At 40.3% G+C, this 20,206-nt stretch overlaps 1 protein-coding gene across 2 annotated transcripts; it reads right to left on the reverse strand.

Moving 5' to 3' along the window:
• Positions 1-14,336: 14,336 nt before the first annotated feature.
• camk2n1a (calcium/calmodulin dependent protein kinase II inhibitor 1a) lies at positions 14,337-17,044 on the reverse strand. Of its 2 annotated transcripts, XM_086088173.1 has the most exons (3): positions 16,923-17,044; positions 16,181-16,422; positions 14,337-15,645 (listed from the first exon to the last, which is right to left on the reverse strand). In XM_086088173.1, exons 2-3 carry the CDS (start codon positions 16,347-16,349, stop codon positions 15,572-15,574), a joined length of 243 nt encoding a protein of 80 aa, XP_085944299.1. In that variant the 5' UTR covers positions 16,350-16,422; positions 16,923-17,044; the 3' UTR covers positions 14,337-15,571. The 2 variants fall into 2 exon arrangements, with proteins under 2 accessions (XP_085944299.1, XP_085944298.1); XM_086088172.1 differs by lacking the exon at positions 16,923-17,044 and having other exon boundaries at positions 16,181-16,816.
• Between the last annotated feature and the right edge of the window lie 3,162 nt (positions 17,045-20,206).

Raw genomic sequence — 20,206 nt, forward strand, 5'->3', positions numbered from 1 at the left:
CAAACTACAGGAAAAAATTTTAATGTGCTGTCTATATATATATATATATATATATATATATATATATATATATATATAAATGTGTGTGTGTGGGTGTGTGTGTGTCATGTAATAACTTCCATGTTGATGATTTGAACTAGTTTTGTTTGACTTTTGAGGTGCAACTTTCCAGACATACTGTATTTGAAATAAACCCCAAATGATACTTTTTAGACATCGCATTTGGTCTGCAGTGTGGTTTAAAAGCAAGTGGCTTTCTCTCCCTCCCTGCTGCTTTGTTATGTGTGTGTGCATGTGTGTGTTTGCCATCGCATAGGGAGCATACACAGAGTGACCTCTGCAGCTATTCCACTGTGGCTGTCTGCGCCTTAATTGAATACAAAATTGATTTCACGCATTTCCCCACTTCTACTTGGACAGATAGATAGATGATGACACAGGCTTCGGATTGTGCAGCAGAAGATTGCATTGATCTCGGTTCCATCAACCGGAGGTCAACACACGGTGCTCTTTGCACGTGTGTGTGCGTGTGTATGAGAGTGGTTCCAATCGCCTCCTGTGTGTTTAGCATGTTCGTAGGTGCGTCACAACAACGTGAGAATGAGTGTGTTTGGAGTTGCTTAGATCATCAGTTTTGGAAGACAAATTTGTCAAAGACTTGAAAGAGTTTATACAGTGGCATCCAACCAGATGGCCAGAGGTATCCATGGCAACTGAAAAAGTACAAGTAAGATATGAGCTCTCCAGAGAATTTGGAAAAGACAGAGAGAAGGACTTCCAATTACCAAATAAGGACTCATTTTATGAAGTAGCAGTTGAAATTGTATTTCTGCATATAATGTATTATTGCGCACATAAAGTCTCTCTGTTCTTGGCTTTCTGCGTTTTCACATTTTTTGCTTGTCATACAGTACATAATTAAAACATATGAGTCCGAGTGGTAGTAGCTATTTACTTTTAATTGAATAAATAAACATTAAAAAATGGAACATTTTTAATGAAAACAATGCAATTAATTATTCAACATCATTTTGGACTGCAAATATCCTGAAATGGGCACTAAAAGGAGTTTGCTAAAAACAAAATGAATGATGCATGACAAATGAAAAATATCAATAAATATCAATTTGCTGTATGTACATTTTAACATATTTTATTTACTTGTGTATTTCATAATTTCAATTAGTTGTCCATGTCATTTCAAAGAGTCCTAAATGCAATGTACTGTAAAGTGTTTACTGTAATGTCATACCATACTGTAGCTCTTTAGTGCTCTCTTCTGGTAAACGTCTATGAGCTATTGGAGCGCATTTTCAGACAAAATGGATGTGGAAGCAAGGAGAACTCTGCAAAACATTCATCCTTAGTAAGGGAAATGAGTTATGAAAGCTTTTAGGAGCAGCAAATGAATGCATTTGCAACTTTAACTCATTCACTGCCATTGACGTTTGTAGACGTCATAAATTAATTTTAACAATTTCTATTAGTTTAATATTTTTCCCCACTTTTGTTAACAAGAGTATGAAAACCTAGAATTTTTTGGGTAAATTTGGAACAGATATAAAATGTGTGATTAATCGTGAGTTAACTAGGGAAGTCATGCGATTAATTATGATTAAAATCCTGACGCCCCTAATTTTTTAAATAATTTTTTCTTTAAAAAAATAAATAATAAAATAATTTCAATTATTTATTTTTTATGTTTTATAATATTTTCTTTTTATAAAAGAAAATATTATTAAAAATTAGGGTATGAAAACCTAGAATTTTTTTGTACATTTGGAACAGATATAAAATGTGTGATTAATCGTGAGTTAACTAGGGAAGTCATGCGATTAATTACGATTAAAATCATGACGCCCCTAATTTTTTAATAATTTTTTCTTAAAAAAAATATAAATAAAATAATTAAAAATGTTTTTTATTTTTATTTATTATAATCTTTTTTTTTCTAAGAAAAGATTATAAAAAATTAGGAGCATCAGGCGATTACAATTTGTAATCGTAATTAATCGCATGACTTCACTAGATAACTCACAATTAATCACAAATTTTATATCTGTTCTAATACAATAAAAACAATTCTAGGTTTTCATAACTCTTGTTAACAAAAGTGGGAAAAAATGTTCAACTAATAGAAATAGATCAAATGAATTTTTGACGTCTATAGCCGTCAATGGCAGTGAATGACTTAATAGTATTCATATAGTTTGATGATTATCATTTAACACCATTGTTGTCACGTGTGCTTGGAAATGAACTGTGATTCCCTCTGGATATTCTGTTTATACTCATGAAGACAGCACATCTCTGCAAGTGTTTTTTCAATGAACATGTTAATACAGGTTCACACCATATACCATAGCTGACCAATAAGGAAGTTAATCTAGTAATAGGCAGAGTAGAAGTAGGAGGGGCTAAACTGCAGATCAGAAAGTTATCCCATTTCTGGTGTATCATGGAAACAAAACAGGCATGCCTTCTGGTGTGGCACGGTGATGCATCAATGGCCCTGTCAACAGGTGCAAGCATACAGAGAATGGACAGGGTAGGGGAGTGAGAATGCATGAGGAAGTGCAAGGAGGGGCCTGACTGCTGGTTGGTATTCCTGAGGCTTATAGCTACAGAGGCTGTTGGTGCAGAGTGGACATCGCGTTGGAATTTCAATTGCGATGAGGCGGCTTTACTGCTTTGGAGTCCGAGCTCGAGCGTTGGTATACACGTTCTTCTTCCTTCTCGCCATCAAACTACAAATTAAATGGAAGATATCAAATGTTGCATATGACGATAGTGATGCCCAGATAGATACGTGAGGTAGCTGAATAGTAAACGGATGACTTCAGAACTTTTTTATTTTTTTATTTTTTTTTTTTCCCTTAAGAGCTCAGTATTGTTCATTCGGAAATGTCATCATCATTGCTCTTTTTTTTTTTTTTATATATATATATATATATATATATTTTTTTTTTTTTTTTGTGTGTGTGTGTGTGTGTGGGTGAGTATGTGTATGTGCGTGCGTGCGTGCGTGCGTGCGTGCGTGCGTGTATTTGTTAGCTCACCAGAAAACCTATTAGAAAAAATCTCATACCGTTCACCTAAACCGAACACCAGGAGACCCGAGGGGACCGAAGAAAACCAAGGAAGGTGAAATCCAGCACCGACCAGACACCCCCCACCAGAACTCCTCCCCAGCCCAAGAAACATCCAGACCCCAACAAATCCAAAAAACATAAAATCAGGGAGGCCTCAAGAGACTAAAGGAGAGACCGAGAAAAGGAAGGAAGGACAGACGAAGCCGCGTGAGATCCGCAGACACCAGCCTCCACCGATTCAATAACCTGAGGAGGAAACAGATTGTGTCTGAGTTTCGGTAGATGCTGGTGTGGTGGATCTGGCATGCATGAAAATCTCCACCAAAGAGGGGAGCCGTCGACCCCCGCCGGAACAGAGCAAGCGCAACACCTCAGGGCCCCCCAGGCCGCGGCAGCGCCAAAGGACGACCCCCGGGCCCCGCCAGGGCCACCGGCCGGAGAGCAAACCCAGGAGCAGGAGCGCCCCCCGCCCCAACACGGCCCGCGCCCCCGGCCCAACGCAGCAGGACGGGGCACTGCAGGCCCACCAGGCACCCCACCGGCCCCCAACCCCTGCACCCCCCACGACCGGTGTCGGTGACGGTGTTTCCACCCTACCCCACCCCCCAAAGTGTGTTATGTGCCCTATATGTCTATAAAAGTGTATTGTGCAAACCTAGTGTAGTGAGTTAAGAGGAGTGACCAGCGGGGCCCTCCCCAACCGGGCGGGGGCAGGAGGCGCACCGGCCCACCAAGCCCCCACCCACCCCACCAGGACCCCGGCGGGCATATGGGACCCGTCCGGCGGGGCGATAGGGCTCGCCCCCCGGATACTGGGTCCCGCCCGAGGTGCCAGGACGCCCACCGGAGCGGGGCGGGCACGACACCAAACCCCAGCCACCCCCGCCGGCCCCCGTAGCACCGAGACCCGGGCCATGGATGGAGCCCCCGGCCCAGGGGAGGGGAAGGAAGGCGTACCGGGGAGGGGGAAGGGAGGGGGGAAGGGGACGACAAGAAGGGCAGGGGGCAGCGGCAGGGACGCAAGGAGAGGGGGAGAGGAGGAGGAAGGGTGACGAGGGAGAGGGGACAGGGAGGCGGAGGACGGGCGGGGAGAGGCGAGGAGGGAGAGGCAGCAAGGGGGAGGAAGGGGGAGGGGAGAGGGAACCACCGGGCACCCCGGCGGCCCACAGGCCCCAAACCGCGTCGCCGGGCCCAGAGCGACGGACCGCGCCGGAACGGCGCCGCCCCGACACCAGGGAAAGCCCCCCAACGCAGCACCCCCCAAGAGACCCAGGGAACGGCCAAGACGCAGCCGCCACCCAGCAGCCAACAGAGGGGCAGACCCGCCCACGCCCAGCCAGGGGGGACAGCACCCACAGAATTAACCCACTGGCATGCCGTGAATCCGAATATCAACCCCTGGTGCCCATCGGAGGTGAATCCGCTCGATCCCGCTGGCAGCAGCCTGGTTCCTGACTATAGAAACACAACCATTAGTTACAAATTGCCTAATACAGAAACATCAATGCAAGTTATAACGCTGCTGTGGCTCTCGCTAACAGGCAGAATTAAAATCCAAGTTAAGGTTAAAAAATTCTATATACGTAGACCATGTTTCTTTAAATTTTGACATTTGGTTTTTATTTGAAGCAGATATTTTTTCCATTAAAATATGATTTATGAGGAGGTTAGACCATTGGTCGATATTCAAAGTTTGTTTATTTTTCCAGTTAACAAGAATTGTTTTTTTTGCGATAGTAAGGGCTACAAGTATAGATTGAAATTGTTTATGTGGTAAGTCAATTGTTGTTAAGTCACCTAGCAAACACAAGTTTGGAGAGAACGGTATCCTACAGTCCAAGACAGCGGAAAGTTTTTCTAAGACTTTAGTCCAGAAACACATAACCGGAGTACATAACCATAAAGCATGAAAATAAGTGTTTGTAGTGTTTTGTAAACAGTGGAGACAAATGTCGGAGTCTGAGAGTCCCATTTTCTTCATCATATATTGAGTAATGTATGTTCTGTGAATAATTTTATATTGGATAAGTTGTAAATTTGTGTGTTTTGTCATTTTAAAAACATTTTCACAAACTTGAATCCAAAAGACAGTTTCCCATTTTGAGATGGGTAAAGACGTTTTATCAGTATATGAAAGTAACTTATATATTTTTGAGAGTTTTTTTGTTGTTGTCGGAGAAAGCTTGGTAATATCTTTAGCTAAAACAGGCGGTTGGAGCGTACCCTGGAGTGTTGGAATTTGTTTCTTTATCATACTTTTAACTTGCAAATAATGTAAAAAGTTTCCGTTTTTTATTTTATATTTTTGGAGCAAGGATGTATATGATATAAACATATTATCTGAGAAGAGATGGTGGAGATGTGTAATTCCTTTCTGCTCCCACACATTCAAATAAAACGATTGGTTGTTAATTTGAAAGTCGGGGTTATGAACTTTTTTTTTTTAACTGTCAACTAATATGTTTGTTTCAGCCCACACAGAACGCCCCATCCAAAAATACGCCTGATATTTTGATAACAACAAATCAACCTCATTGACTCATGCTGTTGATGAGATGAAAATGAATGGTAAATGGACTAAACTTATATTAAAGTATGGTGCTAAAGGATTTTCCAATTGAAGCATTCCATTGAAGCTATTTGTATATGTACCCTTTATTGTTAAATGTTTAAAATGTCTCAACTTGAGTGAGGTTATTTCAATGTTTGTTTTCAAGGAAGACGTGTGCAGCTAAAACTGTCAGGAGGTTTTGATGATAATAGCAAAAGGTAAACCCAGTGCAGCAAAGTACTGAAGCAATGCACAATGAAGGTCCATAAAGAGAATTTATTTACAAATACAAAAAAAAAGGCAAAACAAGGCACTGGGAAGATACTAAGTTTAATAAAACCAAGATTCAAAGACCAACATGGAATAAACTTGCAACAAAAGGAAACATAACATGATGCGATTAACATGACTTATGGCAGCCAACAGCAACAGGAAAAAAATTAAGCAAGACTGAAAGAAAGCAGGGAATTAAACACGAGCAACTGACATGGACAAGTGGCTGGAGCGAGCCGATTGGTTGGCACGAGGGACCGGGTTGACGAGAACAAGTAGAATGAAAACCTTAATGAGCAAGACAAGAAAAAAGAGACACATAAATCTAATCAAAACAAAGTCAACAAAATAACACTCCCTAATGCAAATATATTTCTCAGCACATGTTGGCCATTGTAAGGTGACAATTGTTATCCAAGAGTGACTTTGTGCAGCGAGAAAAACGCTCCTCTGCAGTAAAGAGACTGTGGAGTAACATATTACAGCAGAGGTGTCAAACTCGTTTTAATTCAGGGGCCATTTTCACTCAAATTTGATCTTAAGTGGGCCAGACCAGTACGTCCGTGGCCTCATAAACTATAAATAATCATGATAGGTGAAACATTTTATTCTTTTTTTTTAAGCTGCAAATAATTACTCATACATTCTGAAAATATTCCCATTTATTTTTATTTTATAATATTTGTATGAAATCCTGAGTAAGACCCACATTTTCAGAATGTCATTTCATTGGTTGTCAGTGCAACCTCCAGTAGACAAAATTAACAACAACAGTTAATTTTCCTGAACAACTGAAGTTTGTTAGTCTTCACGGGCCGGATTAGACCCACTGATGGGCCTGTTCTGGCCCCCGTATTATGTCATCTAGCCAAGAAACATACACAAGATGTACTAAAGTGTTTATATGACTGGTTGTCATTTCTAGCTTTGCATTAACTAGGAATGGGCGAGTACTGATACAAGGTATCAGTATCGGGCCGATACAGGCCTTATTTCAAGGTATCGGGTACTTATGAAGGATGCCGATACCAGCCACCAATACTTTATTGCCAGTAGTTGGTTCTACACTGCGGCCGTTTGACAGAAAGGTCTTTATTCACAAGTCAGTCATTATGTTAATTGAAATTGTATAGATACTAATGGTATCTGTAATTGGAATCGGTATGAGTACGCAAGTGTAAATACTCATACTGGTATCGGTCTGACAAACGTGGTATTGAACATCCCTAGTATCTAGGACCTCGTCAACTAGTTTGGTTTATTTCGTACCCGATAATACCTGCTTTTGCCTTTAGCAAGTAAAGCTGAGTATGTAGTAAGCAGTGGAAAAGGGGCCTTTGTCCTATAAGTTGTCCAGAAGAGGAGCATCTGGAACCGGAATTCTCTTCACTCTCACCGACCGCTTCATTGAGGAAACAGCTGGATTGTTACGTAAAGCGCAGTCGGGACAAAATAGCCCTGAGCCCTTTTAAAGAATGTGAAACGAGATTAGGTGGACTTTCCGTTCGCTCGGTGCAAATTGGACTTCGCTTCTATTGATGATCTTCAATCGGCTCATTCATTCATCTTATCAGGGCCAAAGAGCTCCGAGGCAGCCGAGCCCCGGCTGAACAATTTTCGATTCCTTAATAATTGATTGATGTCGGGCAGTCAAATTGCATATCAATAATGTAGAGAGGCTCGGTACAATGTTGATACAAAACACCCTGGGCTCATTCATGCTCAAAGGCCTGCTGAGATATGTACTATGTTTGATCCCACATGATCCAGTGATGTCATTAGGTAGGAAATCAATGTGCGTCAGTGAGATGTGTATTGTCATGATTCGTCTTAGATTTGATCGGTGTGTGTGAATTTTATACATTATAAAGGACTATGAGTAATTTGGGCTTGGGAGGTCATCCGGTACAGTCGTAGATGAGAACACGTAAACAACAATAACATGTAACATCAAAATGTTTAAAAAATAAATAAATAAAACGGAGAAACTGATTTTACAGTAGATTTTGTATGTCAGTATCCAAATTGGCCTATTCTGTCGTTCCTATTTTGGTCGACTCGAGCCAATTTGGAGAGAGAATCTGACAACATAGCACAGATGACCTCTCTACTCTCAGGCTTACTGAACTGATTTTTGGGCCCGGGCCAATCACACATGTAGGACAAATTAAAGGACCGATGGCCAATTTCCATCTGGGTCAGCATCTTTTATTCACAAGGCACGTGTACACAGTTACATGCCAGCCTGCCCCCGGGGGCCCTGTGGAGACACACTCTGCTACAGCGAGATGGTCCACCATTTTGTTCTGTTTTGAAAATGATCTCCGAGTAAGCGATTAGCTAGGGGGGCCCAATAGCGCTTCCCTTTGTTGTCTATCCCACTTTGGATATTCCCGACTAGTCTGTGTGTTTGTTTAGACAATGTCAGCCCGCTGTTGGGAAAGTCATACTGCTTTATCGATGTAAATATATATAAGCTAAATTAAGACACGGGCTGTACTGTATGTTTGCAACAATGCATATACATTCACCCATGTTGTATTGTGGATCACTTTGTTTCTCCTAAAGTGATGCAGGGCCCAAGGGGGGGGGGGGGGAGTGATAACATTGGATTCAGCGGCTGCAAGTCTCTTTAATTGATGAACTCCGCATGACCCCATTTCTGGTGCGCACTGCACTGTGATGCATCATGCCCAATATGATTTGGGAAATGAATTCAACCACACGAGGAAACCTGAAATCAGCTGTCAGAACGGAACCCGGGAATACACATGCACACAACTATAGCACAAATTCTATTATAAAGACAATAATGTAATACAATAGTTTTGAGTGATACGGTGAAAGCGACATGTTTATTTTTTCTTGGTGCCCGCTTGGTTTGTAGCTGTGTTTATGGGATCACACAGAGATATGTTTCTAATTAATCAGCTACGAAGAAAGGGAAGCACAGTATTCAATAACTCACTCAGGATGATACAGCACAGGTGACTCTAAACTGTAATATAAAAAAAGCACAGTAATACAATTAAATGCACACTGGACGAGGGGAAGTGCAATGATATGAAGTTGTTTCTTTGTGCCTGAAAAGAAGACTGCACCAAAATGAAGCTCTATCTCAGCCATTGCTTTCCCAGCATGGACGTGAAGCAGCGACAGAGCAACGAGGCAGAGAGAGCAACGGAGAGAGTGAGAGACTGGGGATGTGGTTGCTATAGAAACCATCTGGTGGGTCTGAACTGTTTCTTCCTGGCATTCATTTCATCATTGAGACTGACTCTCTCTGTTTCTCTCACTCTCTCTCTGTTTATCCCCCTCTCTTTTTCTTTCTTATCTGCTCATCTCTCTCCGAATCTGCCTCGCTATACTTCCTGGTCTCTTCACGCCACTTCGCTTCTCGCGGGAAAAAACAAACAAAGAGTGTTTAACGTTAATGCGGCATGTTCTCTTCTTTTATCGTTTTGGCTGCTATTCCATATTTTCATCGCCGTGTCCTGACAGTCCCATCTGCTGGACTTGGATTCTTACCCTCTTGTTTAAACGACACCCAAGGACAATGTCCCCAGGCTAAGAATTTGCAAAAAATGCCTTAGAAGTGAATAAAACTGGATTCATAACTGAGAGCCACCATGGTTGAAAGATTGACATCATCTGCAATCATTAATTTAGCTGCAAGTGAAGTGGGTTTTAACAGACTTAAAATATATATTGTTTCAATATTCCCTCGAATAGATAAAAAGAGGCTGCTGTGATACCTTCGGGGACACTTAAGTTTCCTACCACTTTGCTTCCTGTGAGTGGTTGTCCTTGTGAATTCCCAGGAGAGGCCCTATCAGCGGCAGAATACCTGACCCCAAAGCCAATTTAGCACACACAGCCAGTCACACATCAGTGAGCTGAAGCAAGACAAAACCCACATTTGCATGTTCAAAAGAAACAAACGTCTTCTCCTTCTCCTTCTATTGAAGCCTCTTAAGTCACACGAAGAAGGCTGCCTCAGGCCGTGAGGTCAATGCGGGGGTTTCCCCCTAGCTAAACTAAGGTGACCAAACGTCCTTTTTTTGGGAGGGCAGACCATTTTCTTATGTCCTGTTCAGGTGTCAGGGAGTTTTATAAATTCATGAAAATGTCCTGTTGGCATTGTGTGACTAATATGAGTTGAAGTACACTGTGTAACTACGAATGGTACCACAATTTCAAGGCCGGGGCAAGTATCCTCTTTTTTTTTGTGGAAATGGGAATATGGTCACCCTAGCTTAACGCTTATGAAACAGAGGTCTGATCAAATGGTGAAGAGGTCGCCTTGTGGTCTCTTCATCTGCGTGTAAGAGAGGTCAGAGTAGGTGGGAAGAAACCTGTTAAACTTGCTAAGTCTCAACAAGGTCTTGATATTGCTCTTATACCTTCTAACGAGCTATGCTCAGATAACTATGTCTCAATAACTAGCTATATTAAGCTAGCAATGTCTCAACAAGGTCTTGATAATGCTCTTATACCTTCTAACTAGCTATGCTAAGTTAACTATGTCTCAATAACTAGCTATATTAAGCTAGCTAAGCCTCAACGTCTTGATATTGATCTTACACCTTCTAACTAGCTATGCTAAGATAACTATGTCTCAATAACTAGCTATATTAAGTTAGCTAAGTCTCAACAAGGTCTTGATATTGCTCTTATACCTTCTAACTAGCTATATGTTAAGATAGCTATGTCTCAATAACTAGCTATATTAAGCAAGCTATGTCTCAACAAGGTCTTGATATTGCTCTTATACCTTCTAACTGGCTATGTTAAGATACCTATGTCTCAATAACATCTTGATATTACTCTTATATCCCCTAAATATCTATGCTAAGCTAGCTATGTCTCATTAAAGTCTTGATATTGTTCTTATACTTCCACTATCCAGGGTCTAATGTCTCCTTTACGCAGCCTGTTCAATACATTCCATGTTGTCCCATAGTCTCCTTCGTAGTTGCATCAGAGCCGTAATACAGTGGGGGCAACATCTGTTAAAATAAAAGTGTGTGAGGTTTCAGTCGTTCTCCTGCAATGTCCAACAAGTATTTAATTTCTGGTGTCAGACATCTGATTGCAGGATGCTGTGTTAGGATTATAGAGCATGCAGTTGCACTGGGTAGTGTGTAAAATGCTAAGGTGACAGTATTGACAGAACATTTTGTTTGATTCAGGCTCTGACAAAAGAGGTTTGCATTAATGTAAATTCTTTGGGAGACACTATTATCCAACATGCTATACTAATAGTTAATCAAACTTCACTTAGAATCCCAGTGGAAGTAATTAATTCAGCGTGGAGTGTAATTGCAAAGCTCCTCCAGCTGAGATGGCCTCCCAGACTAATTTCACGTTGAAGTCTGCTCAGCCGGAAGTGAGCAGGATATGTTGCGCGTCTGTGGCCTTTTCTAGACAGAGAACCCACATCAGATCTATAAGTGGAGCTCCATCAATAAGCTGCCTTTGATCTTTTAAACAGAACCCAGTGAAGATGACACAATGTGGGGGGTGATTTTAAGGCATCCCGGAATCAGACAATTCCGATCCATGGCAAGTGTGACGTATACGAATAGAAGAAAATCAGAAGCTGCTTTGAATCCGCCTTCACGGTACATTATTCAACCATCCCTTTCATACAAAAATGTGGCTCAGCACAATGAGAATTAGATGCACTGTGGCCAACAACTACAAATGTTTTCAACACAAATGGACGTGGGCAGTGAGTCTCAGATGCTAAACTACATCACTTACCCAACTTCATCCACTACTATTGAAATCATAGAAAGAAACCATCGATAGAAAAAAACGCAATATAACATCACAATTGCACAATTATCTGGAGCAGGTCAGAATCAATGTCTAATAACATAAAAAAAACATACATTTAAACAAAATATATCATACACACCGGAGACGTTTATTAAATGTATGTTGTGTGCATGTTGCATCTATCTTGACTTTCTCCGTCCAAACAGAAAACGTAAAAATGCTAGTTAACCGTAGTTAAATGTTCTCAAATCCAGGAAATCCTTGCATTTTTTTCTGTATTGCTGTGATATTACAGGCCTTGTTGTGATGTAACAGTTTTTTTTAAATTGCAGAATTTTACCATAAAATAACAGTTAAATGCTGTAAAATCCAAGGTATTCACAGGGATATTAACTCATTCACTGCCATTGACGGCTATAGACGTCAAAAATTCATTTGAACTATTTCTATTAGTTTCACATTTTTTCCCACTTTTGTTAACAAGAGTATAAAAACCTAGAAGTTTTTATTGTACATTTAGAACAGATATAAAATGTGTGATTAATTGTGAGTTAACTATTGAAGTTATGCGATTAATTACAATTTAAAAAATTCATCATCTGACGCCCCTAATTTTTTATATTTTCTTTTTTTTAAATTAGGGGCATCAGGCAATAATTTTTTTTTAATTGTAATTAATCACATGACTTCACTAGTTAACTCAAGATTAATCACAAATTCTATATATGTTCTAAATGTACAAAACATTTTTTTCTAGGTTTTCTTACTCTTGTTAACAAAAGTGGATTTTTTTTAAACTAATAGAAATAGCGCAAATTAATTTTCAAACGTCTATAGCCGTCAATTGCAATGAATGAGTTAAAGAGGAACTTAACTCCAACAAATTACTGTAAAATAATATTGTTAATTATTGTGAAATGCTGGTAAAAAATTTGTTGTAGTCATCCAGGATAGACTTGAGCTCACCTTTGACCCTAATGAGGAGGGATGTTCGATACCACTTTTTTCCCCAGTTCGATACGATACCAAGCAATACCGATGCCAACCTGGTACTTTTGATGCATAACATTTCCCAAATAAACAATGCAGGGTGATTTTAAATACAGACCTATACACCCCATCATAGCATTTTCTCTAAAACTGCAATAAATTAATGTAAATTTCCGCTGATCTTTTTCTATTTCTATACTTACAGAAATTGCATCTTAATGTGCATCTGTCAGTACCGATACCTTGAAATAAGGCCATGTTGGCCCGATATGATACCTTAAATGTACTCGGGCTGTAATACAAGAGCTGTATGAATTTGTTTTATATTTAATTATCCAATATTTTGTAGCTAAATAAGGTGAGCAAACACAAACAACAGTTCCGTTGTGGGATGAACTCAAATTAGAATGTGACTGCGACCTTCAAGATGAGGGAATGCAGCCCAACAAAAATCCTAATCCCTGCCCTGAAGTGTGCAGCCTCTCATCCCGTGTGAGGGGATAGAAAAGCTGTTGCTGCAGTAAGCACCATGCATCGTCATGGTTGACTGCTGTTTTTGAAGAAGGGACCACATTGGGGGGATAATGTGGTCACGCCGCACGGCGAATAGGAGAGATAAAAGAACGGGGAACATTCCATTACAGATAACGAGCGCAGCTCCCATCGAGCGCAAGGTGCATCTGTTACCATGGTAGCGGGCCCGGGCAGCCTCTTTCGTGTCTGTCAAGAAGAGGAGGAAGAGAGGCTAGCAATATGTCCGTCTGGCCTGCAGTTGGATCTGAAAGATACGTGCTGCGTGCGTGCATCGACGTGTCCCCTGTACGTATGCGGTCCCTGCGCACATCACGGCAGTCCCCGCTCAAGATGCCGCACGCTGACACTGGCTCGTCACACAACATGAATAATTTAGAGTTGGAAATGTCACGTCTCATCAGCGTTGCGCATGCCTCAGTGCCCTTGCACCATTTGCATCTGCATGACCATGAACCAACAGTTCAAGAGTCAAGAGACAGCTGTGATCGATGGATGCCAGGATTATAGTTTTTTTTTTAAATTTATTTTTTTACATTTAGTTAGTTTTCAGGGCGGCTCTCTTAGTTTATTTTTTAATTTTTTAAATGTCTATAGTTTAAGGTTCGTAAACAACACCATGGTAAAATGAAAAAAGTAACGCACTTCTTACCTAGCGATGCGTTATGGCTGAGTTAAATGAAAAAGCAGGCAAGGCAAAAAGTCAAACATGCAAATTGGTCGCCTATTAGAGCAACGTCATCTGAAGGTACTTTTCTATTGGCTGCTGCTCGATGACGTCACTTTTGTGCGACATACTTTCAAACGTCCTCTAGTTAAATATAGAAATAAATATACCGGTACTTAAAATCACACTTTAAAATCAATCCCAAGGTCTCATGTGTTAAATTAATTACCAAAGATGAAAATGAAGAACATTTTTGCTATAAAGTTGTTTTTTTATTCATTAGTTTTCATTAACTAAAATAACCTTGGTGGATACAAACAACCTTTTATTGCGATTCATCCGCTTTTGCAACAGCCACGTTTTTGAGATCTCCAACAATAACAACCAAATTGGTTGTTTTACCTCCAACAACTCTTTTGAGATGGAAGTCAAAACAACAGCACAGAGCTTGTTTTTTAAAGATATTTTTATTGTTTGCTTATTTTCATCCCATCCCCGACACCATCCAATCTTTAAGATGAATGGGATGCTACTTTCTCACAGTGGAAAACGCTGATTTAACCTTCCTCGGCAGACATATACAATCTAGTATCAACTGTACAAGCAACACATCTGGAAAAACCTGCCAAGTTACACTCTTTTGTTGAACCTCATCATATAAAACTAGACTTTTGTGTTTTTGCTACACTTGTAAACATAAAAAAAAATCCATCTCGTCATTCATTAAACAGTAAATAGTTCGTTATCACCTTTATTACAAGATATTAGGCCACTGTACAAATAAGAGTGAATTATACAGTACAGTAAACTGCTGCTTGAGGTTTATCATTCAAAGCTGTTTCACGAGGTGCTTCAAGAATACACACAAGTTTCAGAAGTTCTGCTGCTGGGCATGCATGATTTTCACTTTGCCATGCATGAGTTGGTATTTAAGTGTTAGCCCTAAAAAAACAACAACAAACAATTTTAGGAGTCAATGTAAAAGCACAAAAAAGAACAACTTGTCCGGTGCAGCACAGTATATACCTCTGGAGGTTTGGCACACACACACACAATGTAATATAAATAGTTTATCAATAGGGTGTGTACGGTCTATCAACCAATCCAGGTGGAAGCCCGGAAGCGCACACGCATTGGTGGGAGGTACATCATAAATAAATAAAGAACTCCAGCTGCAAAATGTAACAAAAAACAGGCAACATCGACAATTAAATTGGTTAGGGAATCCTCAACATACAAAAACAGCAAACATCAGGCGTCACTGCATAACACATTGTTTCCCCCAAAAACAATGAGGAATAGATACCAAACTTGTGCAAGAAAATGTATTCCCTATGTACAAACTTATAGACTGATATATATCATTTCGACAGTTATAGCAGAAATGTGTGCTTTTGTTGCTATTTAATATTTCTGCATCCTCTCCCTGATTTTTCTCCAACCCCCACCCCTCCATCATTCTCCAGCTATTAGATTTATGGCAAAACCCCTTCTTCTAGGTGGGGTGTGGGGGTGGTGGTGTCTACCTGGGGGGCTCTTGCTGCCAGTGCTGCCTTGGAGAAGAGGGCGTGTGGAAGTGCTGCTTGCTGCCACATGAAACAAAGTGCTTATATACAATGTCTTTGGATTAAAACTGTTAAATATCATCGTTAAAAAACCAACAAAATCACGAGTGTCTTTATTCTAAGCATCCGCCGTGGTCTTCTCTGTTCCATTTTTCAGTGCATCGTCATCGCCAGCCTCATCCTCGATCACAACTGCAGATGACAAGGTTGGGGGGGGGGGGGGGGGTAATAAAGAGGCTTTAGTGTCTTGCTGGCAAATTAAATGCCAAACAAAATATCAACAATCATGTGAATGCATGCATGAGGCAACACATGCAAACAAATGATGCACTTTCCCAGTCCCACTACACGCAAGTGCATGTTGTGGTCGTGCGCCACATCAAGTGCGCATGTGTGTGCGTGACAGCACAATGCACAAAATCACACATTGGGATTCACCATCAAGAATGGAGCACATACCTTTTTTTTTTATCGTCATTATGCAAATACGAATTTAATCTGATTTGTCATAAAGCGGTCATCCAGGAAAAGCGACAACTGTATGTGCATTTTAAAGCATTGCGCATCTGACTTCACCAATAGCAGATTTTTATTTTTTTTAAATAAACACACATACACACAAATGCAATAATCTTATGGGTGATATGGCGACACACACATCGACGCTACAGTGTCGCAGTCAACACAACACTCAAGTCATTCCATTCAATCTAACAAATGTACGTACCCCGTTTGCTCCGGCCTATTTGTCCCAACTTGGGCGGACGTTTATTCTGCGAGCCGTTGAAGAAGTTGTTGGTGTCTTGAAGGCGACAGGTGAAGGAAAGGTGTCCCTCGTCGCCCTCATTTCCATAATGACTCATTTTCTCTTCGTTGAAAGGCAGCACTTCCGACATTTCCAGATGAGCAAAAACCGAGGCGCACTAAACGTGAAGCTCCTCGCCGAAAGCGTGGTGGGGAAAACGTCGTCTTCAATAAACAAAAGGAGGGAACAACAAGAAGGGGGGAAATAAAACGACACACACGACGCAGACACAATTGAGCCCTTTGTTGTTTACCCACAACACGTGTGTGTCTCAGGAATTAAGACACTGTGGAAATGTCCTCAAATTATCCAATCGTGCAGCTTGGGCAACATTATTGAGAATTCATTATTCTTTTTTCACCTTCCCCGTCGGTTAGTCTACAAAAGAAAGAAAGAATAAGAAGCGTGTTGGTTTGGTGATGCTGAGTAGTAGTGTTTGCGCCCAACCGCCCACTGCACGGAGTTCGCTGGCACGGAAAATGTGAGGGAGAGATGCAAATAGAGGAGCAATGCAAAACGCGGATCCCGGGGAGGCCTGGCTAGGGAGCTGTTTGATTATTTTTGGGGGAGGGGGGGGGGCGTTGCGGGGGACTCTCTGGTGCATGAAAACAAAACAAACGATATACACGCACAAAAGACACATAAGATTCCAGTTCCAACTCACCAGGATATGAACTCAGAAAGGATGGCGCATGGATTTGCTGTGTGGGAAATCCAGTTGACACGCTCCCACTACATGAGGCAGAGATGTCAAAGCTGAAGACTTAAGTTGCGCTTTCTCACCCGTAGAGGGCAGTGTTTCCACACAGTTGTACATTAGTAAAGTCTTCGTCGTCTTCACAATAACTGATTTTTTAAACTCATGAATATGAACGCAGGTGAAGCCAGAGGGCAGCCATCTTACGTTGCCACTCTTACTGAAAACAACAAACTTCACTGTTTGCATCAACTATTCAAACTGTATTATTACAGAGGTCCTGCTTACATTATATTTACAGATTGTATAGTAAAAGCATACAAGGAAAACAGGGTATGACTACATAACTTTAGTACTTCTCCCTATTGACAATTCCAAACATCCGGGCATTTCTAATACTCCCGCAATGAAACGTAATGCAAACGGTTCCTTTACACGGTAAAAAACAAAGGGCTATTGTGCTTTTGCCTAGGACTAGCATATAAACCAGGCAGATTGTTATTGTAGTCAAACATTTCATACATTTTTAATCAAAAATAATCCTCACAAATCAAATTACAATGAGCCAAAGTCCAATTAATGCTTTTCAATGGACGGAGAGGGTCATTTCACCCAGTAACTGTCATGTTTGGGTTCTGTTTTTCCTTGTGTGTCTCCCTTGGTCTTGTTAAGTGTAATCCTGCCCTTCCTCGTGTCAACCAATCAGGGCCCTCAGCCACTTGTGTCTTGCCCCAAGTGTGTCTTGTTGTGTCATTAGTGTGTGTGTGTGTGTGTATTTATCTCCTGTCTCCCCTCTGTCTGTGTCGGTTCATTTTGTAGACGGGCCCCCCATCCACAATCACAGGATGGCGGGGGATAGACATTTAGCTTTTTATGTCGAAGCACATTGTGTTTATACAGTACTTGCCATATAAAATGTGCTCTACGGATACAATTGACTGACAAATTGCAGACAGACCTTCCCTCCCTGGGACAGATCATGCATACAGGTGAAACTTTAAAAAGAAGCATTTATAATAGCATCCTTAGCGTTGAAATGTGCATGTAGAGCTTCTCCCAGACTTATTGGTACAATCATACACCACATGGTATTATTTCTGTGAAGACAGAAACAAATAACGTCACAGGGAAATCAATGTATTCGAGCTATGAGCACTGAGAAAGTGGCAACATAAGATGGACGCCAATGCACCTCCGGTGGCTTTACTTCTCCCAACGTAAATAAGCAACATTGACAGTCCATATTTAAACTTCCTCCCATTTTCAGAAAAAGTCCAAATTAATGCATTGAGTGAATTTTCTCACTAGTTTCACTCTATACAGTACCCCAGGTTTTAAATGAGACAGACTGTGAATAATCCAATTGGCTACTTTGAAACCCAAATTCTAGTTAAAAACCCTGCGTAACCTAATTTAATCCCTACTTTTGAACCTTTAATCATAGTTTAAACCCCAATTAGAACCCTACTTTGACAACTTGAGGTCACACATTTTGACAGTTGATTTCTTTTAACCAATAATTTCATAACTACAGTACTGTTATAAATTGTGACCCTGCTTTGAAAACCTACTTTTGAAACACTAACCCCAGTAAAACCCTACTTTGAAAAATTAGGGCACACATGTTGAGAGTTAAAAAAATTTAAACCGTAATTTTATAGCCACTATTATAAATTGTGGCCATTCTTTTAAGCCCCCCTCTTACTCAGAAAACCTACTTTGAAACCCTATACCTCATTTAAAAGACTAAACCTAATTAAAAACCTTTAATCTGGATCGAAAGCCCAATTTGAAACCTTAACCATAGTTTAAAACCCTGATTTGACACCCTACTTTGGAAACTAAAGTCACAAATTTTGACTTTGGTGGTTGATTTTTTTAAACCAATAAGTCAATTATAAATTGCACCCCTTCTATGAAACCTTAACCCCAGTTTAAAATCCTACTTTTGAACCTCTCACCATCCTCATTTGCAACGCTACTTTGAAAACTGTGGTCACACATAGCAGTTGAATTTTGTAGCTAATACTTCTATAGCAACTGTTACAAATTGTGACGCTGCAAAATGTCTCTCCCGTTTCTCACTCTACAATATTCAATCTCAAATAATACCCTTTACACACGCACACATAGATACTAGCATCTGTGTTCATCATATGAAGTCATTTTCCACACAGTGCCCTCACCGGAATAGATATTGAAATTATGGACAAAAATATTGAGACACAGCTCTTACTCAATGTATTTATTTACATAAAGCAGTGATGAGACCTGGAAAGACAATCTGTGCCATTCTGTTGATCAATGTTGCTGCCAAATAGTGTAGTTAACATTTAATTTGAATAGTTTTTTATATTAATCTTTTGCCTGTATGATTGATAAGAGTGGCATTGTAAAATAAATTAGAATCAATGGCACGTGTATGACGCATGTGCAGACCACACAAGGACAAAAGGAGCATGTATAAATTAACCTATGACTTTACTGGCACAAAGTCTCTTTGGCTGTGTAAATACAACAACAATCAAAAGTGATATATTATACAGTTTTACAGCACTATATAAAATCATTACAACTTTATTTTTTACTATATCTAAAAAACGTAATGTGTTATATTTATCAAATGGGAAACACAAATAAGTTTTTACACCATCAGAGCTTTCAAGTAGGAAGAATGTAAAGTCTTTGTTTAATGAATTAAAGAACAGTGGCACATAAAGAGGCAAAACTTAAAGAGAATAAATCAGCTGGGGTTGGCTTCAGCTCGAACAAAGTCCCAAATGAGGACAAGCATGATAGAAAATGGATGCACGGACACAAAGCTTGAGGCGTTATGACCCGGCCAAACTACAAATGGATTTCTGCCACCTTGAACGACACTGTCTATTACCTTGTGTAATGAAGCTAATCTGAAGTAACATGACCTCCTTGCGCTAATGTATTAGCTGCAGTGTACGACTGTACATTTGCGACAGTGTACTATTAGCTGAGCTGGGCTAATCTCTTGGAAACGCTAGACCCTTGCTTCCAGGCTATTTGCATTACATACACACTTTTTTTAAATACTTTTTTTATGTCTGGGTATTGGGGCACTGATCAGGAATCAAACGAGCACTTTGTCAAAGGTGCATGTACCACTATGGTTCATAATTAATTTAATTATAATAAATTTTTTAGTTAATTAATGTAATTATAATTAAATAATCAACTTAGTATGTTAATGTACAGTATATAGCTGGCGTTGGGCCCAA

The sequence above is a fragment of the Leptonotus elevatus genome, chromosome 10 (genome assembly GCF_054856555.1).
Source record: "Leptonotus elevatus isolate MCC_2025b chromosome 10, RoL_Lele_1.0, whole genome shotgun sequence".
Taxonomy (NCBI): domain Eukaryota; kingdom Metazoa; phylum Chordata; class Actinopteri; order Syngnathiformes; family Syngnathidae; genus Leptonotus; species Leptonotus elevatus.